General features: G+C 44.4%; 1 protein-coding gene across 5 annotated transcripts in view; it reads left to right on the top strand.

The window, feature by feature from the left end:
* ZNRF1 (zinc and ring finger 1) overlaps nucleotides 1-27,562 on the top strand; it is a 103,807-nt gene that overhangs the window by 65,208 nt on the left and 11,037 nt on the right. For all 5 annotated transcript variants that reach the window (XM_038538326.1, XM_038538323.1, XM_038538322.1 and 2 more), the window contains exon 2: nucleotides 24,121-24,216. In XM_038538326.1, coding sequence (XP_038394254.1) covers nucleotides 24,121-24,216 — 96 coding nt within the window. The remainder of the gene's footprint in view (nucleotides 1-24,120; nucleotides 24,217-27,562) is intronic.

Here is a 27,562-nt window from a genome sequence, read left to right as displayed (position 1 = left end):
ATTTGTGAAGTCTCAGGAACCTTGTCCTTTCCTAAGAAGCTGCTGACAGAGGTGTTCCCATCCTAATGAGGGAACAAACCAAGAAAGAGGAAAACCTGGAAGCCCATGATGAGGCTCTAGCAAAGGAGCAGATAAATAATAAGAGGGCTATGTCCTTAGAGGATGAAAAAGATACTCTTATCAATAATTACCTCTGGGGAGTTGAACTGGGGACTTTTTACTCTTTTTTTTTTAAAGATTTATCATCTATCTATCTATCTATCTATCTATGATAGAGAGAGAGAGAGAGGGGCAGAGACACAGGCAGAGAGAAGCAGGCTCCATGCCGGGAGTCCGACACAGGACTCGATCCCAGGACTCCAGGATCGCACCCTGGGCCAATGGCAGGCGCCAAACCGCTGAGCCACCCAGGGATCCCCTTTACTCTTACTTTTAACCTTGTGCCTTTTCATAGTAGATAGAAGTTGTAAAACATCTGTGTCTTAACTAAGCAGTTTTACTTTGTGAAATTTACCCAAAGGATGAAACTGGACAAGTGCCCAAGATACTCAGGTGCTGTCAAGATGCAGTGTTGTTTCTAATACTGAAGTCAACCTAAATGTCTATCTGTAGGAAATCAGCTAAAGAATTCTATCTCTGTACAATAGGCTATAATATAATTATGTCTTAAAAGAGATTAGTGAGGTTGTATTATTTCCATGTAAAGAAAATGTATTTCAAGATGAAAAAAGGTGGGGGGGACCCCTAGGTGGCTCAGTAGTTGAGCATCTGCCTTTGGCTCAGGCCATGATCCCAGGGTCCTAGGATCAAGTCCCACACCGAGCTCCTGCTTCTCCCTCTGCCTATGTCTCTGTCTCTCTTTCTCTGTGTGTCTTGAATGAATGAATGAATGAATGAACGAACAAACAAATAAATACATTTTTTTTTTAAAGGAGAGGGTCGCCTGGGTGCTCTGTTGGGTTAAGCACCTGCCTTTGGCTCAGGTCATGATCCTAGTGTCCTGGGTTTGGGCTCCTTGTTCAGTGGGGAGCCTGCTTCTCCCTCTCCCTCTGCTGCTCCCCCACTTGTGTGGTCACACTTTCTCTCTCTCTCTCTGTCAAATAAATAAAATTAAAAAAAAAATAGAATGAAAAAAAATTCAAAATACTATAGATGGCATGGCATAAGAAGAAAAAAAATCAACATATAAATATTTTAGCACAGAAATACATTTTACAATAAAAATCTATTGATCTACATTGGAGACGAAGGATGTCATATCAAACAGGCCTCAGAGTCTACAGCCAAGTGCCGGCATTCCTCAAGGGTGCAGTGCCTTGGTAAAGCCTCAAACTGGAAGATGATGGCAGTTACAATTAATGAACACTTTATAATATGCCGAAGTGATTAGGGGGAGAATTCCCAAGTGCTGTGCCATCCGCAGGGTGGGTACACTACCAGGCTGGGAGCCTCTGTCTGTGTGGGGAGCAGGCAGTGGGGCAGCAAGAACCCCTTCCTTGGGAGGTTGAGTTGAGTTCTAATTCCTACCTGCTGTTCTTTTTTCACCAATTGTCTAGTTGGTTGATTGTGCCTTTTGAAGCCAAGCTCAAACATCAGTCAGTCCAAAAAGTTAAAGACCTGGTGATCTGGTTTTGGAGTGTGGCCTCTGGAGACAGAGGGCCCCAGGTGTGTGCGAGGGCCTCCAACACTAGCTGGCGCCGGGAGCAAGGCCAAGGCTGGTTCTGGGGTCTGGAGTCTGTACAGCAAGCTCCGAGTCTCCAGCCAGCCATCCCGCTTCCCTCTGGGATATGGAATATAATCTCCCTAATCCAAGTTTAAAATTTGGCCCTGGTGGCTAGGGCTGGAGAGCACACTTCCCTTGTCACCCTGGGTCCATTTCCTTACTTGTGTGAGTCTTTTTTCCTCTTCTGCAAAACAGGCCTGAAGCCACCTCACCACGTCATTTGGATGCACTCAAAAATAGGAGGGTCCACTCTCGCCTCCCCATTTCAGTCAGCAAATGGATGGAATCAAGCCAAGGCCTGAGGTGAACCAGTAGGACTCAAAGTAAGAGAAGGGTACTTTCTGCTGCTTGTAAGCCAGAGAGAACAGTGTTGTTTTATCATTTTAAAGATCTGAGTTAAGGTTAGCCAAAGTCAAGAGGTAGTCTTTTAGTAACACCACTTTCCAGCTAACAAAAACAAGAACAAAAGGAAAGTAAGAAAGAGTTGCTCTGCAGATAGATAGCTATAGTTTGGAAACTTCATTTGTGTTTTATTTTGTTTTGCTCTGGATCTCAGAGTATGTACTGTAAATATTATTCTTAGCTGTGTTCTTCTACGTCCAGTATCCATGGTATTTGCACTCATGTTTAAGTGTGGTCCTTTAAATGTTAGTTTCCCTCAGGGGCCAGGTTGGGATCCTTATACATTCTTCTAGGGTGGGCTTCTCTGTTCCCATGGCTTTTTTTTTTTCCTTCTCTGTTTTAAAGTGTTTCTACCCTCAGGCACATCCCCACTCCAAACCTTCCCTCTGGGCCTCAGGTCCTCACACCAGATGAGCCAGCTGTTTCCACTTGTGTGTGTCTCAGATTACTCAAACTTGATGTGTTCAAAACTGCCCCTCACCTTCATCCCCACCCCCTTCCCATAACCTATCCTCCTCCTAGGACTCATATGTCCGTAAAAAGCACTATTTATCCGCTTTCTGAAGCCAGAAGCTTGAGCATTATTGTTAACTACTTCTGCACCCACTTCTCTGACTTATAATAAACCCCAGAATATGAACACCTTTAAGGATCTTTTTAATCCATATACTTTTCTGCCAGGGTTGGGCACAATGTATAAGAAGATGCCAAAAAATTTTTAGTAATCAAGATAAGTAATTGTTCAGGGTTACATGGACCAGATGTCCCTCCTGGATTCTGAGTCTGCCAGATGGCTCATTGGGCAGCCAGTCCAGAGGCCCTAGTGGCATAGGGGACCTTAATGTTTACCAGGGGTTGGCAGGGCAGCGGGGTAGCCTGGCCCAGGCCTGTTTTTCTCCATTCACACCACTTTTGGCCTGAATGACTGCAGCAACCCCCTAATTGTTCTGCAGGCTTTCAGACCAACTCAATCTGTTTACTGCACTGTAACCAAAGTGGTGTTTCTGAAATGTAGTCAATGTCAGAATTGCTGGATAGTTTGTAATGTTTCTGGAATAATGCACCTAAGTCCTTGATGTGCCTTACAAGGCCCTATCAGATCTGGTCCCTACTTCCCTCTTTAGCATCCACTTTTTTTTTTTGGTCACTCTACCTGTCAACATTAAAAGAAGGAATTTTTTTTAAAATTATGGTTTAATGTACATACAGAAAAGTGCTTATCCACTTTCTTAACGATAACATTATATCATTAAGTGTGCATTTTGGTGAATTTTCACAAACTGAACAACTCTGTAAGCAGCATCCTAGGAGATCTCCATCATGGCCCTTTCCAGTCACTGCCCCATATCAGGTAACGGTTCTCCTGACTTGTAACAGCATGGATTTGTCTTATAATTGTACTTTAAGTAGATAGAATCACAAACTCTGCACTCTTATGTCTGTTCCCTTCCTCCTCAGTATATTTGTGAGACGTGCCCATATTGTTAAGTATGGTTGTGGACCTTCCATTTGCTTTGCTGTCACAGTTTTCCATTATATGGATATGCTGTATTTTATGTATCCAGTTCTTGCACTAGGGCTGCATAGCAAAATAACCCAAACTAGGAGGTATAAGATAACTATTATGCTCACAGAGTGTGTCTCTGGTATTTGCATAGAGGACAGCAGGAGCAGCCATGATATCTGGGGCTTCAGCTGGATAACTGGGTGATGGGGTACTGTCTCTTGATGGCCTCTTGACTCACATGGCTGACTCTCGGCCAGAATACTGCTGTGTGTGGCCTCTCCCTTTGGCCTGTGCTTCCTCACAGCATGGCAGCTGGGTTCGGGGGTGCTGGGTCCTGAGAGAGTGCAAGGTGGCAGCTCTGTCTTCCTGTGACAGATTCACAAGTCATAGTGTATCAGCTCTATTCCCTTAGTCAAAACAATCACAAGCCCACCAAGGTTTAAGGAAAGGGAAAACAGATTCCAGAGCCTGGTGAAGAATGGCAAGGTCTGGAAGTGCATGTGGGACTGGGAATAGTCCTAAGGCCATTTTTTGGAAAACACAGTCTGCTGCTACTCCATTCGGCTAGTAATCAGTTTTTACCTTTCTGATCCAGCCACACTGATCATTTTATTTCTTTGAAAGAACAGCCTCTCTGTCCTCATGCCTTTGGCCATGTTGTCCCATCTACTTAGAACTAGAGCCTTCTGCTCCCTTCCTTCCTTCTGTTTCCTTCTGCTCACCGACCCTAGCTGCCTGGCTGCCTTCTACTTACCCTCCCGTCTGGGCTTAGCTGTACCTAGGTACCGGAAGCCTTTCTGACACTCCAGCCCCTAGCCTCAAGATCTCACTGAGGGCTTTACTCCCAGTCCCACTTGGCACCTTGTCCTGTCCCTCTCATCCTAGTGGTTATGAGGCAGTCCACTTGCCCGTGTGCCTGTGTGTATCCCCCATCAGCGTTTAAGCTCCAGGACGGTACTCTTTCTACCTTCTACGCCAATCAGTGCCTGGCATTTGGCAACCCTCAATAAAATGGAGAAAGTGGATTCAGCTTTCAGTACACAAAATTGAACATTAGACTTTAATAATATGGATTAATTATGTGGTAGGACACACACATGTGCCCACAAGCACTAAGTATTAGAGCAAGGAGCAATTGTGGCTTTAGATCATCCCATCAAACTCCTCCTTCTTCTGGTAAGAAATGTTAACCAGAGCTGTGACTTGAGTCACCAAGCCGGAAACAGGTGCCTCTGGGACCATCCGTTAGTTCCAGGCCCACACTTTGAGGAGAGGCAGTGCAGTGTATGGGACTCTGAACCCCCCACCTACCTTCACCTCTGAAATGCAGGGGCTAAAGGGATGAAACCCAGGTGCTGCCATTTGTCATACCCTTCTCACATGTAAGCAGCAGGAATGAGTGAGGCATCGTGTCAGTCCCCCTGCTCTCCTAGCCCTGATCCTGGGCCATTTGTCAGCCAGTTAGCTAATCAGGTGAAGGAGTGAAAGAGAGCATTAGAAAAATTGAGGCCAGGCTCTACTTTTCACAAGTATTGATTGTTTGCTGGCCTCTGTTAATAGTGTGCTTTTTTTTTTTTTTTTTTTTTTTTTAATTTCCCTCTGATGCAGAGTGTTGAGTTAATACTGTTTCTCAGTTTGTGGCATTTTATCATTGATCTGGGCAAGGCCGTTCTCTTGGTTTTATTAATTTGTGCTTTGATTTACTCCCTTTTATTCCTATTCGCCATTCTACTCCACAGCCAGCAGTACAGATGTGCTTGATGTGTATTCCCTTACCTGGTGTGTTATGAATTGTTGCTTTGTGTGCATATGTGTAGTGTTTATTTTTGGTTTTGCATTTGGATGTTAGTTCGTGTTTTTCACTTAAGTGAATGGCTTGGTACTCCAAATCCTTTGTTTCTTTCTGTCTCTCTGTCTCTCTTTTTTTACTTGTCACTGTGTTCATTATCTATCCTGTGTGTATGTTCAGTCCATTGCTGATGCCTGCTACATAATGCTTCAGAGTATACATGCTCTACATGATACTCATATATATGCCTGGAGCTCACTGCTACTCAGTGCTGTAGTGAACACCCTGTGCTATCTTCTGATTGGCCTCTGGGAAACATACCCCAGAGGTGGGGTAGACCAGTGAACTTTCTAGGATCATTTCTTTTGAAGACTCAAAAGAGAGGATTGTGTCTTCTTTTTCGCCCCATTCTCTCCTAGGTACTGGGAAGGTAAGCTCCTTAGACTGCCCCAGTTTTTAACCTGGCTCTGGAATCTTACAGCAATACCATCCAGAGATAAAGGTTGGGGTTTTATTCTCTTGTGGGTCAGTTTGAAGTTTGAGTTTCTTCACTTTGAGTTGTTCAGAATCACATTGGTCCTTTTGTGTCCATGTATAAAATAAGCCACAACTGCCAAGGTCTGTTCTGTTACCCTGTTGTCCATGACTGTTTCTAGACCTCCTGTATGGAGGCAGCTTGGTAGTGCAAAGAGGCCACACAGTGGAGGCAGTCAGGCATAAGACATAACTGGCTTCTCCATGTGCTTGGTAGCCCCATCCATAAGCTGGGGTCACTCCATCGGTCCACAGGGGGGATATAGGGACCCACATGCAAGCACATAGCACAGAGCCTATCCAGGGGTAATTTTAACTCTCCTTTCTTGGCTCTTCTGTTATGAGACATGAAAGCCCCCAACAAGAGTGTTGAAAGAGCAGTGTGTAACGGGTGTGGATCTGTATTAAAATATCTGTTACCACAATGTGAATTATTTATAGATGGACTTATGTCTGGAATTTGTTTCAAAACAACCTGGGTGTGGTGGGGAGTGGGTTGGGGTAGAAATCAGGTGACCATATAATTTATTGTCCAGTCCCAGGTATGTTTGAGACTAAAAGAGAGGGCTCTTAACTATACCAGGACAGGAGTGCCAGGGTGGCTCAGTCAGTTAAGCATCTGACTCTTGGTTTCAGCTCACATCATGATCTCATGGGTCACTCTCCCTCTGCCCCTCCACACAACTCACATGCACACACTCTCTCTTTCTCTCAAATGAATAAATAAATCTTAAAAAAAAAAAAATTATATCAGGACAAGCTTAAACCAAGATTGTCCAAGCAAACCAAGACATGTACACCCCAAGAGATAATGAGACAGAACTGACTCTGAGTTGATCATTGTTGAAGTTAGATGATGATTACCTGGGAGCTCATTATGTTCTATTTTTTGTCTGTCTAGAAATTTCCATAATAAAAAGTTGTGTGGTTTTTTTTTTTTTTTTTTTTTTTTTTAAGGAAATATATCTATTAGACTTCTAAAGCATTCAGAAGTCCCCACCATCTAGGAAATGGCTATTGGATCTCTAGGCACTTCCATGTGGGGAGAAGTCTATAGAAAGGTTCTGCCTGCTCTTGTTGGTGAGAGGAAAGAGAAACCACAGAGTATTCTAATTCAGTATGACTTACTGTAGCATGGAGGCAGGGCTGACCTCTTTCCTGCCCCCAGGACTTTCAAGCCCTGCCCAGGTGGCAACCCAAGCAGAGCCCTTCACATCCGCTGTACACCATAGTGCTGGTAGCAAGGGTGCCTGCACTCTGTGTACACGCACATGTGATTACTATCTGCACCCTATGTCAGAACCACGAGTTGGGCAGGAAGCAGCATGACCGCAGTGGGTTTTTAACTACAACACTGCACCATCCTACTTAACTCTCATTGTGGTCTGGCAGTTGGTGGAGCCTTGAGTGGTAGAAGGTGGCCCCTGCTGGGAATGGACTCAAACAACAGTTTGACATACCCTTAATTTGTTATCTCTTTCCAGTTGTACATCTGGGCCTTTTTCACACAGTTGCATGAAGTGTGATATTCATTCATCCAGCAGATATTTTCAAGAGCTTATCATATGTCATGATCTGGGAATACAGCCGTAATAGAAAAAGACTCTGCCTTCACGGAGCTTATATTGAAATGGGGGCAACAGATAGCAGGTGCATTGGTGGTGAGTGCTTAGAAGAATATAAAGTACATTGGCCCTGGGAGGGTGAATCAAGATTGGTGGCTGTTAGAGAGGTTGTGTAAGGAGGCAAGTGGGAACTAGCAGACGTCAGAGGAAAGGGCATTATAGGGGACCAAAAAACAAGTAAGTGTAACGACAGTGTGGTGGGGGCAGGTGGAGGAGGATCACCTTTCTCAAATGCTGCTGAATTTTGGAGAATTGATTTCACGTAATCATGCAGAGGTCCTTAGTAATGGCAGTTTTGAGGATTGAGGTAGTTCAAGAGGGAATGGAAGGAGAGGAAGTGAAGAGAGCCATTGCAGATAACTCTTTGAAGGTGTTCTTCATTGTAAATGGGGGCAGTTGCTGAAGGGTGGGTGTCCTTGAGAGAGTATTCTGTAGGCAGGGATGAGTGTATGTATGCGGACTCCGTAGAAAGGGAAATTATGTTTAATGGACTTGTTGTAAATGGCTCTCTGATGTGCTTTAGTAAATGTTAAATGACCCTGATCATGAGGTGTGGAGCCCTGGAGGGCCAGGTTCCATATTTTTCTTTTGGCTGGTCCCTCTACTCCCTACTAAAGGTAAGTCACAAGTGTTGGGTCTGTTTTCAAAATATCCCAAAATGTCAGATAATCTTCTGTCTGTAATCTTTTATTATACAAATGGTTATTAGCTTTTAAGTTATAAGCCCAAACCCTTTGACAATCCAAGTGTATGGATCCATTCCCCCAGACAAAAACATCCCTGCCACAGAACCTGCCATATTATTTCAGGATGTTGACAGACCCTGAGATGTTCATTCTAGAAGTGTTCAGGTTAAGAAGCTGCATGTCAGGTATGCTCACTAGATGTTCACTTAAGACTAGAAAAAATATGAAAAGAATGAGAACTCTGCAGTCATGTTGCCTCTCTCCTTCCTAACAGATCATTATGAGCCTAGAAATTATATTCAGGGCTTTGCCATATTTCCTTACCACTTAATAAACAGAGTAAAATGAATGGGCAGACAAGACAGGCTGACTCACTTGGTTGCTCATCCAACTTGAGTGTGGCAAATAGTTGTGCAATTTTCAGTGGTGCTCCAAGAGAGGATATCATGCTCCAGCAATTTTTAGCAGTCAGGGAACCCCAGCTACCTCCCCCCTTTAAGATTTGATTGTTTAGGAGAATAACCATGTCTCCTATAACTTTCTTCATTAATTTTCTATTATTGCTATAACAACTTATCACAAATTTGACAACATAAATTTACTCTTTTACATTTTTGGAGGTTAAAGTCTGAAATAGTCTGGGCTAAAAATCAAAGTGTTGGCAGGATCGCATTCCTTCTGGAGGTTCTAGAGCAGAACCCATTCCCTCACCTTTTCCAGCTTCTAGAGGCTCCCACTTTTCTAGACTCATGGCCTCTTCGATTCTTCAAAGCCTGCAGCGTAGCATCTTCACATCTCTCTTTGACATCTGCTCTCCTGACTCTCTTGTCTCTCTTGTTCCCTTGTAAGGAAATTTGCGATTACATTGGGCTCCCCTGGATAATCTGGGATGATCTCCCATTCTAAAATCCTTAATTTCTCCCACCAATGAAGCCCTTTTTGTCCTATTCCCAGGAATCTGGGATTAGGATCGGGACATCTTTGGGGAACCATTATTCTGCCTGTCGCATGTTTGTATAGCTTTTTACACATAGGTTTCCATTTAATGGCGAGGCTGGCAGAATTATTCCTGTTTTACAGACCAAAAGAAAAGGAGTTCAAGGAAGCTAGGCGACTCTGCCTTGGCCGCGTAGCTTATGACTTGAATGGTGGAATTCTGAGTCCAGATCCATGTTGTTTCATTCTGTTTGGTTGCTTATTTTTTTAGGTATCTTTAAGTGATACTGATCAATATTTAGGTTCCTGATGCCAATATTTTGGTAAGTTGATGTGCTGATTTGAAATGAAGGGATGTCAGGGATGCCTGGGTGGCTCAGTGGTTGAGCATCTGCCTTTGGCTCAGGGTGTGATCCCAGGGTCCTGGGATCAAGTCCCACATCAGCCTGCAGAGAGCCTGCTTCTCCCTCTGCCTATGTCTCTGCCTCTCTCTCTGTGTCTCTCATGAGTAAATAAATTTAAAAATCATTAAAAAAAAAAGAGGGGATGTCAAAATCTGTGCAAAAATAGTCATCAAGGTAGAAATGTCAACATGAAGAAGGAATTGTTTATGTGGTCCTCCCATTGCATAAACGTGTATAAGGTGCAACACAGGGTCAGCTTACTGTTTTAATATTTTGTCCACTGAGATATACTTGATTTTACATGTTATATCATATCACAGGGTTTTTGTTTGCCAGCCAAGCAGATTGCTTATCATTGGGAGACCCCTGACTTTCATCACTTTGGCACTAGTACTGTGAATAAGGATTTGTGAGGTATTGCCACGTTCCTTCCACCATGTTGAAGTGTCTTTCCTCTTGCTAACTCCCTGTACCATTTTTGTGTACCACACTCAAAGCGATCTGAAGCACAGATAGGAAAACCAGTACAGTAGCATGCTTTATGTGTCTTGATAGGGGTCATACGCTATTTTAGGGAGGGAGCTTAGAATTGATGATCCTTATAGCTCATGCTTTGTGTCTGGAGGGTCTCTGGGGAATCCTTTTTTAACTCATTGGTCAGTACCTCCTAGCTCTCTAGGTTCTTTGCATCTCCTCTGTGGTACTCACAGCCGTGGATGACAGAAAAGCCAGGAGTGAAGCATGAAGGCTTTCTCTAAACCTTAGAGTTCCCTTTGATAAGATTGATTGTTCTACTGCAGTTAGGCTCTCAAAAACAACTCCATTCTATTCTTTTGGCTTCTTCCTCTTTAGATTCCATTTCAAAGCACAGTTGTGGCCTACAGGACTGTGTCCTCTGAGTTCCTGCTTCCATCTACTTCTGTGTTGGAGGTACAGCTGAGCAGAGGATGCCCTGCTGGGGAAGGGCCAGGTCTAGGCCTAGGCAAGAAGCCAGCCAGCATTCATTCTGCCAAATAGCCAAGCTCAGCCTGCAGTATTGTTGCGTGCCAGGGCCCAAGCTGGAGCTGATAGTTGTTAGGAAGTGAATACAGCAGCACGTGTGCTGCATCCTGAGATTACATTGAGAGCTGTGGAGGAGTTTTCCAGCAGACCTTCAGTGACATGAAGGCCAGGGCTGTCGGCATCAGTAGTGCCAGGCAAATGATGTTTTTTAATATGAGCAGTCACTTAGATGTGAGTGTCATGTCCATTTGCCTGGTGAGTCAGATTCTGACTCACATGATACAGTAGTATGTTCAAGTGTTTTCCTTCTTGTCAGTGAAATTCCCATCAACCATATGGACACCGAGGTAGATGATGCCTTCAGGAGCTCAGAAATGAACTATTGATCCTGTATAGATTTTGTGTGACTCTTTGCTTCTTTGTCCTTTCCCTTCCATAACTCTCCTTTTCACTTTTAATTCCACCTCCTCCAAAAAATTCATTAAAAAAAGCAAAGTTCAGACCAGCCCTGGTGGCTCAGCGGTTTAGCACCGCCTTCAGCTCAGGGTGTAATCTTGGAGACCCGGGATCGAGTCCCACGCCGGGCTTCCTGCATGGAGCCTACTTCTCCCTCTGCCTCTCTCTCTCTCTCTCTCTCTCTCCTCTCTGTGTCTCTCATGAATAAATAAATAAAATCCTTTAAAAAATAAAATCATAAACTGCAAAAAAAAAAAAAAAAGAAGAAGAAGAAGAAGCAAAGTTCGTTGATTTAAAAAAAAAAAAAATCAATCAAGACCCCAGGATTTGAAAAAGAATATCAGAGAAACAGGCCAAGAGCAGGGTGGTTCCACAGACCTGGCTGCTGGCACCTGCTGTGAATGAAGCTGGACCTACATGCCTGATGTCCTATTCAGTGTCCCCAACTGGAATTGGAAGAAGTGAGGCTCCCTTCTGTTGCTAACCATTCCACAAATCCTCTGCAGGTGATAACTGCCCTTTTTTGCCCAAAGGGATTTTATTGTTCCCTTTGTCTTTTTTGAGGTGACATGGTTTGTGGCCCCACTGTTTGCTGTTGAATTTATGAAGAAAAGGCTGAGGATTCCTGCGTACATCTAAGAGTGTTCTCTAGAGTTGCCCAAACACTGGAAAACCCACTTCAGCAGCAACTATGGATATTGGGTCCAAGGGCCATAGATGTGTGGTGTGTTAGGGATTGGAATGAGGTGGGGCAGCCATTGAGAGGAAAGCATGGTATTTAGCTAAGTAACTATGCATTTCCTGGCCAGACCTGTCTCTCCCATTGCCTAGCTTTTAGGTGATCACTAATATCTAAGTATTTAAAGAAATTCTGGCTTGATTCCTTAGACAGTATTACTCTTGTAATAGAGAATCCATCCCTCAAATAAGACATCTCTAAAATAAAAGCCAAATGTTAATCTGGAGTCTACCTACACACTATTTGAATCATGATTGGATGCTCCTGAACTTGACTAAGCATGGTAGCTAGGTGACCAAGGATTATATTTTATTTTATTTTATTTTATTTTTTCAAGGATTATATTTTACATTCATCTTCCCTGGGCACTAGTTGGGGACTTGATCACAGTCACTCTGAGGCTTTTATCTTTTCCATATTCATACTTGCTCAGGCTTGGATCATCAGACCATCATGTTCCCACTTCCCCCTTTCCCCAACACTTCCTCTTAAATAGTCCTAGGGCCTCTCTCTGGAAGAAGTAGGTTAGAGTGGCAAAGGAAACAGAACAGATTAATAGCCATAGCTCCTGTTCCGGCAAATGCCTTTCCTCTTATTCACTTGGCTAGAATGCTGTTTTTGGGCTCCACCTGCCTAGAGTTTCTGTAAAAGCGGAGTGGGCTTGATGTCATCAGACACATACATATCCATGTGCACACCCTGCAGCTCTTCCCTTTGTTCCCTCTGTAGATATCTTGATTGAGCCAGTTCTCATTTGCAGTAAATAAACAGGAGTAAATGTATCGGGTATATGATTGGGATTTGGTCTATATATGTAGATTTAAATATCCATATATGTATTTCTCATATATTCACTGATTCTAAGGCACATGCATTTCACAATTTAACAACTCAAAAATCAGTATGTATCATATCATCACACCTTAAGATTATAATTGGCAGAGGTTTTCTTTTTTTCCCTCTCTTGAAGGTTTATAATAATGTCTCTTTAAATTGATGGCATCTTAGAGTCCACAAAATATGTTATGTAGGATCAACTCATTTTTCATTTCTTTGCCTGTTCTTCAGACCAAGAAATAAAATAGGGAGATTTAACAGTTAGCCTTAGTATATTTGAGCTGTACTGCATGCAGCATAAGTAAAATGGCCACCTCACATTCCACATATCTTTTTCTCTGTACAGAACACTCTTTAGAGTGTTTAGAACAACACTGGGCACTATATAAATACTGCTAAATAGCTTGCAAAAGACCACCTGGCTAGTGATAGGGAGAGCCTGGTTCTTCTGACTCTTGATACAGTTTTCTTTCCTTCAAACCAGTCAGCTGGAATCCAGAAACAGCAAAAATATGTTGGGGGTGGAATATTCTGTGCTTAGAGTAGAGAGATTGGAGATCACTACTGAGAGAATCTTTATAGTAGGTAAAAATTGGGAATCCAAACACCCACAAAAGGAAAAAGCTAAACACAATATATTAACACTATAGAATACATAGACATTAAAAATGATATAAGTGTGTGAATTGTTGCTGATGCAAGGAAGTGTGTATATTTAAAAAATAGAATATTAATATCCAGACAGAGAGGATTTTGGGACAGTAATGGCTGGAATGCACATCTCATCTTTTTGACTTACAATGCCAGCTATTTACCTCCTCGAGCCAAGCAGCAGGGCAGGCAGCCATGGCCCAAGAGTTAGAGAGGCTGAGTTCCTGAGAAAATGCCAAGACACAGAAGTTATGGAGTTGGAGGTAAGAGATCTGGAAGAGGTACAAGAAATTTGACATATCAGTAATAGGAATATTAGAAGGAAAAGAAGGTAGAGGAAGAGTGTATTGGTCAGGACAGGCTAGAACTAGGTTGATGATGTAATAAAAATAGTCCCATAAGCTCAGTAGTTTAAACTCAACAGATTCATTTTTTCCCCCCACAGTACAGTACCCAGTACAGGTTACAGTTGCCGGGTGCAGGGGCGGTATGTGGAGTGGTAGTCTGCTCATTGTTACCTAGGAACCTCAGGTGGTAGAGGGTTCATCTCAATACAGCAGTTCAGGTCTGTGGTGAATCATAAGCTAGTGCTTAAAGTCTGCTGTCTGCTTGGCAGTGTATACATTATTACTTTTACTCACATTTCACTAGCCAAAGCAAATCAAAACCTCACTTTTAACTTCAAAGTGAATAAGCAAATGCAATCTTACTATAATATATAGCTAGGAGGAGGAACACTAGAAATAATTGGTGAACAAACTCATGACTTACCACTAAGGGAATAATTAAGACACATCTAAGCATATCCTGGTAAAATATTTGAACTCTAAGGATGACAGGAAAAATCTTCCAAGCTTTCAGGGCAAAGAAACACATTACTTACAAAGGAAAAAGAATATCAAATTTTCTATTTGCAGCATCAAAAAGCTAGAATATGGTAGAATTTATCTGTAGACCGTTGAGGAAAAAACGGAAAACAACTTGATAATCCTATACTCAGGCCGACTTTTATTCAACATAATATTAAAAGTCCTAGCTAGAGCAATTAGGCAAGAAAAAGAAATAAAAGTCCTCCAAATTGGAAAGGAAAAAGTAAACTATGAAATGACATAGTATTATTATATAGAAAATCCTAAAGCCTCCACCAAAAAATTGTTGTACCTGATAAATTCAGTAGAGTCAGTGATGTATCAGAAAAAGAAATTAAGAAAACAGTTCCATTTACAATAGCATCAAAAACAAATACTTAGGAATAAATTTAGCAAGAAGGTGAAAGATTTGTACACTGAAAACTATAAGACACTGATGAAAGAAATTGAAGAAGACACAAATAAATATATTTCATGTTCATAGATCAGAAGAATTAATATTGTTAAAATGTGATCTACACATTCAGTGCAATCCATATCAAAATTCCCGTAACATTTTTCACAAAAATAGGAAAAATAATCCTAAAATGTGCATGGAACCACAAAAGATCCTGAATAGTCCAAGCAATCTTAAGAACAATAAGACTAGAGATATCACACTTTCTGATTTCAAATTATGTTACTAAGCTATTGTAATCAAAACAGTATGGTATTGGCATAAAAACAGACACATAGACCAATGAAACAGAATAGAGGCCAAAAATAAACCCATGCATATATATGGTCAGTTATTTACAAAGGCACCAAGAATATACCATGAAGAAAGGATAGTTTGTTCAGTAGTGTTAGTTGGGTATTCACATGCAAAAGAATGAAACTGGATCCCTATCTTACACCATATACAAAATCAACTCCAAGTCGATTAAAGATGTTAGTAAGCGACCTGAAACCCTAAAATCCTGCAGTGTATGATGGAAATTTGCTAAAATCTTAAGTCTTCTGGGACACCTGGGTGGCTCAGTGGTTTAGCGTCTGCCTTTGGCTCAGGCCATGATCCTGGGGTCCTGGGATCGAGTTCACATCAGGCTCACCACAGGGAGCCTGCTTCTCCCTCTGCCTATGTCTCTGCCTCCCTCTCTCTCTGTGTGTCTCATGAATAAATAAATAAAGTAAAAAATCTTAAGTCTTCTCACCCAAAAGAAGAGTTATGTAAATATGTGAGGTGATACATATATTAACTAGTTGTGGCAGTCATTTCACAATGTATTATGTATATTAAATCATCACATTGTGCACCTAGAATTTTATTTGTTAATTATACCTTAATAAAGCTGGAGGAAAAAAAGAATCCTCTATCCAGACAAGATAATCGATTCAGCTTTCAGAATAAATGAAAAGTATTTGAGCATAGACAGTAAGAGAGCATGTCCCCACTGTCCCCTGCCACCTCTGGTACTTAGTGTGCTTGTGACTTGACCCTTATTATCCTAACACACCAAGTTCTCTGGCACCTGTCACCCCCTCAGAGGGGCCTTCCCTGACCAGTAGCTAAATTAGCATGCATGTACACACACACACATACACCCTCACTGCTTGATACTTTTTTTTGATGATTTATGATGAAAATTTCAAATATACAGGAAAATGGGAAGAAGTTTAACTTATGCATCATTTTTATGCATTTCATCTCAATGCACATGTCAGTACATGTTGCTCTAAATGCTTCAGCATGTATACCATTAACTAGTTTAATATTTGCTTAGTTTTTCTTTTTTCTGGTTACAAACAATGGAATCTCAAATCTTAAGTGTACATTCATTGAATTTTGACATGTACATGCATATGTGTAACCCAAATCCTCTTCATGATTTAGAATATTTCACTCCCTCAAAAAGGTCTCTCATCCCTTCTTCAGTTCATTTCTGCCCCAGCTCCTACCACCTGGAGACAGGCACTGTTCTGATTTTTTTCCACTATAGAATTTTCCCGGTTGTAAAGCTTCATACATTTGGAATCATAATATGTACTCCTTTATGTCCGTCCTCAGCATGTTTTTAATATCCATCTGTGTTGAAGCATATATCAGTAGTCATTGCTCTTTATTGCTGAGTGGTGATCTATTATAACCCATCATGCTACAGTTTATTTACCTCTGCTGATGGGCAGTTATTTCCAGTTTTTGGTTGTTATGAATAAAGCTGTGATGAAAATTCTTATAAACATTTATTTGTAGACCTATCTTCATTTCTTTTGGGTAAATGTGTAAATGAGGAGTTGCTTATGTCAGGCTAGGTATATAAAGAACTACCAGACCATTTTCCAAAATGGTTCCTGCCAACAGTATCTGAGAGTTCCAGTTGTTCTACATCCTCACCAACATTTGACGTTGCCAGTCTTTCAAGTTTTATTGTTTGGCAGTTTAATTAGTAGATGTATTGGGGCTCTGCAAAGAAACCGAGCCGAGCCATTGGTGGGGGAAAGGAGGGAGGGAAAGAGAGAAAGTGTTTTAAGGAATTGTCTCATGCAGCCCAGGTGGCTCAGCGGTTTAGCCCCGCCTTCGGGCCAGGGTGTGATCCTGGAGACCTGGGAACAAGTCCCATGTTGGGCTCCCTGCATGGAGCCTGCTTCTCCCTCTGCCTGTGTCTCTGCCTCTCTCTCTCTCTCTCTCTCTCTCTCTCTCAATCTCTCTCATGAATAAATAAAATCTTTAAAAAAAAAAAAAAAGGAATTGGCTCATGCAAGTATGAAGCTAAGAGATTCCATGATCTGTCACCCGCAAGCTGAAGATCCATGAACCCCTTCTGGAGTTAGTTCCACTTTGAGTCTGAAGGCCTGAGAACCAGAAGAACCGATACCATACGTCTCAGTCTGTGGACAGGAGACCAGTGTCCCAGATCATTCAGGCAGACAGCTCAAAATTGGATTGGATGATGACCATCAACACTGGGGAGGGCTGTCTGCTTCACTTAGTCTACCAATCAGATATTAATTTCATCCAGGAACCCCCTCCTAAATACACCTGTAGATAATGGGCATTCCATGACCCAGTCAAGCTGACATATAGAGCTACTGTCACAACAAACATGTTAAAAAATACACGAATATGTTAACTGATTTTAGGTGTCAGTGTGGCTCTCTTCTGGTATCCACTTATGAGAATTTTCTTGGTTCCTGGGGTGAGCCTCAGCCCCTGGAATGGAACTGCAGAGGCTGAGTCCACAGAGGGGTTTTGAAAGAAGCAAGTCAGAAGTGCTGGGCCTTTTTCTAGTTCAGAATGTTCTCCAAGCGAGACTGTCCCATGCCTTACCAACTCAAAAACTGTGCATTGGTTTCCAGTTATTTCTCAGGGATTGGGCAGGAAAGTACGTGTGAAGAATATGATACCTACAGCCTCTGCTCTTGGGGGCACATCTCTTCGACAGTATAGAAATGTCAAAAGTCATCCCATGTTACCCCCCTGATCTTTATTTTGTAAGAAATCCCATGTTACTGAATTCATTTAGTCAAGTCTCATGTCACAGACAAGCACCACAGGATGTGAGGGGAGAGCTCCAGGGTGGAAACTAGGAACTGAACAGTAGGGGACTCAGCCCCTGCGTGAGAGGGATCTACATCAGCCCCTCTTCCCGGGGACGCAGGGACCTGCCTAGACAGCCTGGCTTCCTTCTCCCTGGTTGCTTCTGTAGATGCTTCTCCCTTTAGGTGATCCCAGAGACAGGCAGAACTGGGGCAGCGTTAAAATAGCGCATCAGCTATCACAGGGAGGGTCAGGGAGGGAACTGGGGCAACATGCAGAGCACACGTCCCGCCCCAGAAATCAGGTCTTAAAGGAGAAGGTTGCAGTTCTGGGAAATGAGAAGAGCTGATTACATCCTAAGATAAATGTGGAGGACCAGGAGAATCACAGCCTGAGTCAGTGGCTCCTGGCCTTCCTCAGTTGTCCCATCAGCCGTGGAAGGACCTGGGTGCAGGAAGATGCTTAGGGTACAGGACATGTGTGTGCTCCTGGGGCCTCTGTCGGGTCACCTACCAGTGGGCTTACCCTGACCTTACAGTTCCAGGGGCCGAGGCCCTGCCCCAGGTGGGCAAGGCGGGGGAGCTCTGGTTTGTAGCCAGCTGAGGATTCCCCCCTTTACGCAATCTGCTGTTGAAAGACAGGAAGCAGCTGGGCTCTGGCTGAACACAACGCTCGTCGGCCGTTCTGGCAGTATCATTTTCAGCTGATCTGATGACGAGAACGAACAGAAGTAAGGTCTCCATTAGAAGGGCTCCTCTGGATTGCGGGGGGGGGGGGGGGGGGGAGTAATCCTGTAGCAGCACTTGCTTATAGAGCCCATCTGCTGCAGCACTGGGTAATTACAAATTCCCTCTTGCTGCTCTGCCATTCATTCCTTCCTCATTTTGAGAGATTGGCAGAGAAAGACTAGGAACCACATAACTTCCTTGTCTCTGCCACAGCTTGGTGGGAGCAGGTGATGGCTTAGGGGAACCACTGTCAGCCTCGGCTGGCACTTCACTCTGTCAGTGGCACATATTAAAGACATGACACGTGCCGGATGCTGCCTCCGCCAGAGAATGAGATAGGAGAAGGGAGAGCAGCTGGGTGGGCTTGCTCTGCATCCCAGTTCCCTATCTGGGCTCGGATGCTGGCAGGGAGTGTCCCAGTGGCTCTACCTCTAGCTTTCCCACGAACGAAGAGAAAGCATCTCTTGCACACACTTCCTCAATGATGACGAAAGGCTCTTATGAAATTTGCCTAAATCTTGTCATTTGAGTGACTTTTTGTGGACCTTTGGTTTGTCTTTGTTCACAGAGCTGATTTTAATTTGGCTTGAACTTTTCTCCAAAATGGTATCAGAATTTCCTAGATGTTTTAACCTTCAGATAGCTTATAAAGATCACAGTACTTATCATTCCATAGAGCTGTTGATGCTAAATTGTGACTGAACATTTACGAGAAAAGATTGGGGCAATAGAGTGGGAAAATCCATCTTGGTCATTGGATGACCTTTCAGGAAAGAAGGTGGAGACATTAGTTTTTACCCCTTAGCTCTCCATGTTTTTCCAGCCCTCTTACCTTATGTCCTTTATTTTCCATTTAAAAGGTAATTTGCTAACTCAGCATCTTACCAACCAGTGACAGGTTCAGTACCAAGTAGAAAGCACAGCTCTGTCCTTCCATATTAACACAATTTCCAGAAATTCTCAATTGTTTCCATCTATGGGATTATCCAGGCCCACCATGCTTCAAAAGAAATTGCTGGGATGGTGTGGAGGATTTGAAGTTATTTAGTAATAACCAGTAGTCTGTGTAGCCTTGATGTTTCTTTTGCCATATAACACCTCCTCCTTAGACCAGCCTGCCTGTCCCACAGCTCAGCAAGCAGGGTACACTCTGGGCGGTCAGTCTTCCTGGGTGCTGTGTGCCAGCTCTGGCTCCCCAGCTCTTTTTTTTTTTTTTTTTTTTAAGATTTTCTTTATTCATGAGAGAGAGAGAGAGGCAGAGACACAGGCAGAGGGAGAAGCAGGCTCCATGCAGAGAGCCTGATGTGGGACTTGATACCGGGTCTCCAGGATCATGACCTGAGCCAAAGGCAGAAGCTCAACCACTGAGCCACCCAGGCACCCTCCCCAGCTCTTGATGTCTTCTTCTGCGAGGTAGAGTTAACATGAGTGCTCACTTCGTAATATGGTAAATGAGGAGACACATACAGCCCAGTGGCTGCTCACAGTAACGACTCAATACTTGTGAGCTATTAATTTGTCATCACATACAGGAGTGAAAGCCATGGAGGCTAAACAGGAGGCCTCATCCCACACTGGCAGTATGGAAAGTGCCATGCACAGTGCTTCAGAGGTTCAGAGGAAACAGATGGGGCAAGCAGAGATGGCTACCACCCACCAGCTCTGGCACACTTTTCAGGACCTGTGGCCTCTATGCCCTGTTGCTCCACTACCCCCCCCCCCCATCTCTCAGCCCCCTAAATCCTTCCTCTTTTCCTTCCTCCTCAAGTACTGCTGGGCTTGATGATACATTTGATTAGCTTCTTCGTAGGGTGCTTTCAGGTTTCTTGTTTCATCTGATCCTTGCAAGAGAGAGGCACAGTCCTCTTTTTTTAGATAAGAAAACAGGGCCAGAGAGTGTAGATCACTTACCATATCTCAAAGCTGGAAAACCTAGGTCATCTTGTCATTTCCCACTCATGTAATAGACTGAGTTATTTTTTGATCTTTACACGCCCCACCTCCATGCCAGAGAAAGGTGAAGCAAGTGGCACTAACCCTGCTTTTGCTAAAATGTAGGTCTCTCCCTACCACAGTGGTGCTTCTTCTCCAGTTGTAATATTTCCCAACCCACCTCTTTCTTAAAACTCTATTCTGGTGTGTGTTTTCCCTGTACCACCAAGCAGTTAACTCAGTTTCAACACTGTCTACGTGGAGATAACATCAGACCACACAAGTGAAGGTACCATTCCCCCAGGACTGCCCCCCACTTCAGACACCAGTCACAGATTCAGGTTGTCACCTGTGCTTCTGTCCGACTGGTTCTTAATCAGAGGTTCCCATGACTCCCTTCTCAGGTTCGTTTAATTTGCTAGAGCAACTCACAGGATTTAGAGAAACATTTTACTTACTTGTTTACCATTTTATCATAAAAGGATATTACTCCAACAGCCAGATGGAAGAGATGGCGGAGGACAAAGTATGGGAACAGGGTGTGAGCCCCCGTGCCCTGTCCTGGGGCACCATGCTCCCTGAATCTTCACAGGTTCACTGTCATGGAAGCTCTCTGAACCCCATCCTTTGGGGTTCTTATGGAGGCTTCATTACATAGGCATACCTGAATAAATCATTGGCCATTGGAGATTGAACTACATCTCTAGTCCCCAGTCCCCCACCCCCACCCCCATACCCAGAGGTTAGGGGTTGGGACTGAAAGTTTGGACTCTCTAATCAGCTGTTTGGTTCCCCTTGCAACCAGCCCCCATCCTTAGTTTACCAAGGAGCTTTCCCAAAGTTACCTCATTAACATAAATTCTGATATGGTTGACAGGGACTCGTTATGAGTAACAAGACATTCTTTTCACCTTATGGCTCTGGAGCTATTTTGGGAACCAGTGACAAAAGACCAAATACTCCTGGTAGGAAATTCCCAGGGTGTTAGGAACTCTGTGCCAGAAACAAGACGAAGACCAAATACATAGTTCTTTTTTTTTTTTTCCTTTAATACATAGTTCTTATTGTAAGTTACAATATCACGTGTAGTCGGCTCCTTCCTGGGTGGAAAGGACTTCAGATCGCCAGCTAAGAAATCTGACCGGTCTCAGCCCCACCCCCTTGGTGTTTGAACCTGTGTCTTCCTCAAGGCCTCTTTCTCTTTACAATGAGGGCACAGGCCTAAACCTGGGAGTCTCACCTTGGTTTGTTTTTCTAGGGCATAAATGTCCAGTGACGTTTCCTCATAGACCTTCTCGTTTGGGTGGCCTACTTCCTAGTACCTTGGCTATAACTCAACTCCCTGTCCTGCATTCAAGGAGTCATTTTGGGATGCAGGGGTGATTGATGCTATTATAGTGATAACCATGAATCTGTTCTCAAGGTTATCAGAAAAGTGGATAATGTGAGGTGTAAGGCCTTTTATCAGTAGTAACAATTCACTTTAGCACCTGACTATATCAGGGCCTGGTGTTAGAGCAGCTGGTCCAGAGCATGTCCACCCTGGCAGTGCCCTCAGCCCCAAGCCTATAGACAGGGTGCTAATGTAACAGGTTTAAACTAGAAATCTCCTGTAGTCATTTAAGGTATCATAAAACCTTGGTCTTTGGAGTAAAAAAAAAAAAAAGATGAAGGAATCTCTGAAGCAAATGAGACAATCTCCCAATGGTTGGTCATTCTGTGGAATGTTACTTAATACTGGTTTATTTGCAGAGCCCGGGCATGAGAGCAGAACTGAGATTACAGAGGGAGCTAGGGTAGATGTGAAGACAGCCTTGTTCCACAAGACTCAAGTTCATTACTCACCTGTCCACAGCATGTGTCACACTGGGTCTGTAGATTTCTAACCTTGGTTAGAAAAGAATCAGCCTGCCACATCTGAGAACTGGTTTTGCCAGAAAACTGGGAATGGACCCTCCCCCACCATGCTTCTCTTCAGTCCTCTGGCTTTGTTATTAATGGATTCATAACCACCCAGAGATCAGAAAATACAGCTCTTGCTCAAACCTTGGCCAGAGTCCTTGGATTGATAGCACTTGTAAGATTTTTTTTAGCTGAGATACAGGATGCTCATGATCGTTGAGGGAAGGGGTCAGGGGAACGAGGACTGTGCCATGGAGTCTGAGGTCCACTTTGTCCATAGTTAAGTGGACCCTGGATTTTCTGGCTGGTCCTATAGTTCCTTGTCATTGAAAAGATGAGGGTTTGGAGAACACTAAGCAAAGTGCTTGTGCCCTACATGGGAACACAGGAACTGCCTTGCTTCCTGTCTTGGCACCCACAGCTGTCAATGTCCAGGGCTTTCCATAGAGAAAAAACAAGGCCCTGGGAAAGAAAGGTATGACTTCCTCCTCTGTCCAGAAGCACTGAACAGGCAATACGAGCCCTCCGCCTTTTGTCTATTTCATAGGAAATGTCGTCGGCAGATATTACCAACATCCAGCGTGCATGGAACACGTTGACTAAAAATGTAACAGGAGAGTCACATCTTTACAAGATTTAGATGTGCTGTGTTGGACCTAGGAAATCCAGGCTGGGTGGGTAGGAATTAGTCACAAAACGGAGAAGTGGCAATATGTGAAATTTGATGTGGACAAATAAATAACTTTCCGTTGGTATTACATCTTTTCAGTAGCACAGAAAAGAATCAATCGTTTGAAAATAATTTCAATACAAATAGAATGAGGGAAATTAGGAACCATTTATCTTTAAAAAGTTGTTTATTAAAAAAATAATTCAAGGGACTGTGTTTGCGTAATGGCGTTCGGCTCAGAAGATTTTCAGCAGAAATCTCCAATATTGGTACAATTCTGACAAAACTCCCCGGATGTATAAGCAGTCCAGAGTCCCGGAAGTGGGACAGCGGGGTCACAACAGCCTGTGTTTGCCAGGTGTTGTGCAACAGCTGTTACTCTTAGTGGCACATAGCCAAGGCATGCATGGCATTTGGGAAGGTTTTGGAGGGCCACCCTGCTGCTCCACACACTCAGAGGACAGCTGCCTGAGCCACGGGGAGGCCAGGTGCCCTGGGTGAGGGATAGAGAGGTGGACCGGAGGGGGAGCCAGGGAGGGATGGAGGTGGTGACCGAGGTAGGGCTTCCTCCCACAGGTGGTCCAGCCACGTGGTTAGAGGGCTGTGAGGAAGAAGGGCATTAAATATTTTGTTGGTCAAAGATGAGACTGATGATTGGGGCACCTGGGTGCCTCAGTCCATTAGTTAAGGTTAGTTAAGCAGTTAAGCTGAGCATCTGCCTTTGGCTTGAGTGTAATCCTGGGGTCCTGAGATCGAACCCACATCAGGCCCCCTGTTCAGCGAGGAGTCTGCTTCTCCCTCTCTGCTCCCCATCCCACCTCCACCCCTGCACTGCCTTGCGCTCTCTTTCAAATAAATAAAAAATCTTTTAAAAAGCAGCAACAAAGACTGATGACTTGTTTGCCTTGATTGTATTCCTCCCTGTCCCTGCTGCCCACTAGACTCCCTGGGAAAGGATCTAAAGGAAAATAAAACTCAAACCTGCTGCCAGTGCCTTCTGAGAAGCTCCCCCGAGCGGCTGGCAGGACAGTGGGAGTCAGGAAGCCTTGGATAAAATCACAAAATTAATGAAGGAGAAATTGGGTGTAGGGTGTAAGAAGATGGTAATTCTCCACGCTGACCCCAACCCCACATGGCCACAGCTGTCTAAGGGCCTCTGTGTTTATGCTTGGTTTTGAGGAAGCATTTCACAGTGTTTTCCTCTCTTTCAGGTTTCAAGTGCCCCATTTGTTCCAAGTCTGTGGCTTCTGATGAGATGGAAATGCACTTTATAATGTGTCTGAGCAAACCTCGCCTCTCCTACAACGGTAAGGCTTTGGCTGGGGGAGCCTCCGAGTGAGGGTCTTCCCAAGTTCACATGGCTTCGGGCAGCATTGCCACCCCGCTTTCTGGCAGGAATGTCTATCCTTTGTTAAGGAATCAACTGTTCAAGGAATTGGTGCACCAGCTGGAGAGGAAGCGGAGTAGAACAGGAAGGAAGGCCCAGGGGTCAGGCCAATGGCACCGGAAGTCTCTCTCGGGTTGCCCACTTAGGCCTTTTGTCCCGTGAGTTCCTGGGACCTCGGGTTGGGACATGCGGCCTTTGCCCATTTATACAGCTGACAGCAGAGGGCCTGGGAAGAATGCCACCTCACCTCTGGGTGTGCATGACATGCCTAAGCCTTGACTGTCCACAGCAGAATAAGTTCAGTAAGTGGACACCCTTTAGGGATTGGAAATGCTGACCTGCCACCTAGTCACTCCTTCAAGGCTACACCACTTCCTACTTTGGAAGCTGCCTAAGGGCTGAGTAGTGAGTACAATCACCAGACCAGGCCATCCCATGAAACACAAGTCTGTCTCCCTAACATGGTAGCTCTGTGAATGAAGTAAGTGTCAACATCTGTCTAGTATGCTGTGGGTAAAGATTTGGAACCCAGCTGATGTGAATTCAAAGTCTGCCTCCATCCTTTACTGACTGTATAATCATAGACAAGTTGCTCAGCTTAGTAGAGCCTTGGTTTTCTGGTCTGTGAAATGGGGCTGTCAATAACCTGGCTCTTAGGATTTCTGCCAGAATAAAGTAAGACATTTACACCTCAGACCCTCCAATATAGAGGTCAGGAAGTTACAGCTGGCATTGATCAAGACTGTCACCTTCAAAGATGGGAGCCTGTCCGTGGGTTTTCTTTCATCATTTTCTGGAGAGTGGACTGACCGCTCTTTAGTGCTGGGCACTGTGAACTGCTGGCAGCTCTCTGGTGTTCCACTCTTATGTACTTAATCTGGTCTTCAGACCACATTCATCGGAGAGCTGCATCTTTTTTTTTTTTTTTAAGATTTTATTTATTTATTTGAGAGAAAGAGAGAGCTAGTGTGTGTACAGAGTCAGAGAGAGAAGCAGACTCCCCACTGAGCAGGGAGCCTGACACGGGGCTCGATCCCAGGACCCTGGGATCATGACCTGAGCTGAAGGCAGACACTTAACCGAGTCACCCCAGCGCCCCGGAAGAACAGGCACTGGATCTGAGGGGGACCGTGCTCTAGCCCATCACTGGGCTACCTTCTGGGGTTGAAGTCATAGCAGTGCTCAGGATGAAGTCTGGGATTTCTCAGTCTGTGGACTGGATGGAAGGTGAGCTTGGGATCACTTGAACCCCATCCTAATGATGAAAATTTCCTGGGTATACTTTCCTTACAGAACTGTCCTTAGGTCCTACCTCCTCAAGCCCACAGTTACTCTTGCCTTCACACAGCATTCACCTAGGGAGACCTGATGATTCCAGATTGTTCCTGCAAAGTAAATCTGATGAACAGATCTACTCCTTCTCCTAAAAACACACCCCACTATTCTTTTGTTTGTTTGTTTGGGTTTTTGTTTTTTTTTTTTTTTAGATTTTATTTATTTATTAATGAGAGACACACACAGAGAGAGAGAGAGAGAGGCAGAGACACAGGCAGAGGGAGAAGCCTGCTCCATGCAGGGAGCCTGACACAGGACTCGATCCCGGGTCTCCAGGATCACGCCCTGGACTGAAGGCGGTGCTAAACCGCTGAGCCACCAAGGCTGCCCCCCGACTATTCTCTTATCTCTTACTTATTTGCTCAGCCAAAAGATTCTGAATGCATGTAGACAGGCCAGTTACCTACTTATCTCAGCTGCACTCAGTCTGGTCATATTTGTTCAGAGGATCAGCTGTAGGGAAAACTGTGGCCCTGCCTCTGCCCCTGGCATTTCCTTCCTCATTATTTCCTACTTGGTGCCCAAAAGCCTCTCTTCTACCCTGTGGACAGCCTCTCCCTGTCCCCAGACACTGACTGCTGCCACTTCTCTGAAGCCATTGTCATGTGAGCTCTGGGCTTCCTGTCAGACTTGTCAGTGTACGTTCCTTAAAGGATGATGCTCCAGCCCCACTTTATTCTGCTCTTCATCTCTGCCTGGGACCATGGAGGGAGACGAGTCTTCTCCCGAGGCCCACAGCTTTCCCCAGCCGTGGCCTCAGAAACTGTGTTCACTTATTCTCTACATGTGCAGAGCCCTCATGAAGACCGCTTTTTGTCCTGTGGGTTGCTGGGGAGAGTTCTCTGTAGACACTGCCTTGCTGTCATAAGAACACAAAGCAGCTTCAGAGTGGGCTCCACCCAAGAGGACTGGGCTCTTGACATCATCAGGGAGAACTCTGTAAGACCAGCTGTGGAGGACAGAGTGCTCTTGGGGCCACCTGAGTGAGAGGTACCCACACACCCCATTGGGAGAACAGGGAAGGCAGGGGGCTTGTAAGTGCCTGGTGCTACCCGGAGCTCTCCTCCCACCCACAGCTATGGGAAGGGTCCCCTCTCCCTTCCCAGAGCCAGCATGGCAGCCCGGCCTGAGCACATGCCATCTGCAGAAGTCACGTTCCCGAGTCAGAGTCCCCTGAGAGGAAGAGGAAGTTGGCCAACCAGCCTGAGACACAGGACTGAAGCTGTTCCCCTTCTGGTCCCATTTTCCCTCTTCCTTTAATTGAAAACCACCTCTACAGGGTGTGTGTGTGTAAACTAGAGGCTTTAAACTCAAAGTTGTCTTGCAAAAGCCATCCTTCCCAGCAGAGGCAAGGAGAGGCATGTTGCATCTGGTCCTATCAGTGGAATTTGACTTATGGCCATGAAGATGCTTCAGAAATGACGGCTGGCCTCTCTGTGGACACTTAACTGCCATCTTGGCTGGGCTTCCGTTAGCCCAGCCGCTAGTCTCTGTGTTTGCTGAGACATTTGAACCCTCCAGATAAGAGAAGGCCTTTGCCACCTGGGGTATGTATGTGCAGTGGAAGTCTCCAGAGCTGGTCTAGGGCCTGTTCTAGTTCACACAAAGCACTGGCCTTTCAGCTTCCATAGGCCAAAGTCCCAAGTCAGGACCTCTGGGTGTTTATTTTGGTTTTGCGAGGAACATACTTTATCCATGATTTCTCATCATCCCATTCTCACCTTCACTTTATCTTTCCTGTTCAAAAGAAACGTGAGGAGACTTAAGGAATGTGTGAAGTGTAGAGCTCCCAGAATCTTCTAGAAAGTAGGCAAGATGAGTCTTTCTGAGTGGATAGAGAGCAAAGTGCTATTTCCTTTTGAAGACTGACCAGAACTCCCCAGTCAGTCCCCTAGAGATTTCTCTCTCTCTCTCTCTCTCTCTCTCTCTCT

The sequence above is a fragment of the Canis lupus genome, chromosome 5 (genome assembly GCF_011100685.1).
Source record: "Canis lupus familiaris isolate Mischka breed German Shepherd chromosome 5, alternate assembly UU_Cfam_GSD_1.0, whole genome shotgun sequence".
Taxonomy (NCBI): Eukaryota; Metazoa; Chordata; class Mammalia; order Carnivora; family Canidae; genus Canis; species Canis lupus.
The sequence above is the reverse complement of the archived record's forward strand: the minus strand, read 5'-3'. Positions and strand labels throughout refer to the sequence as shown.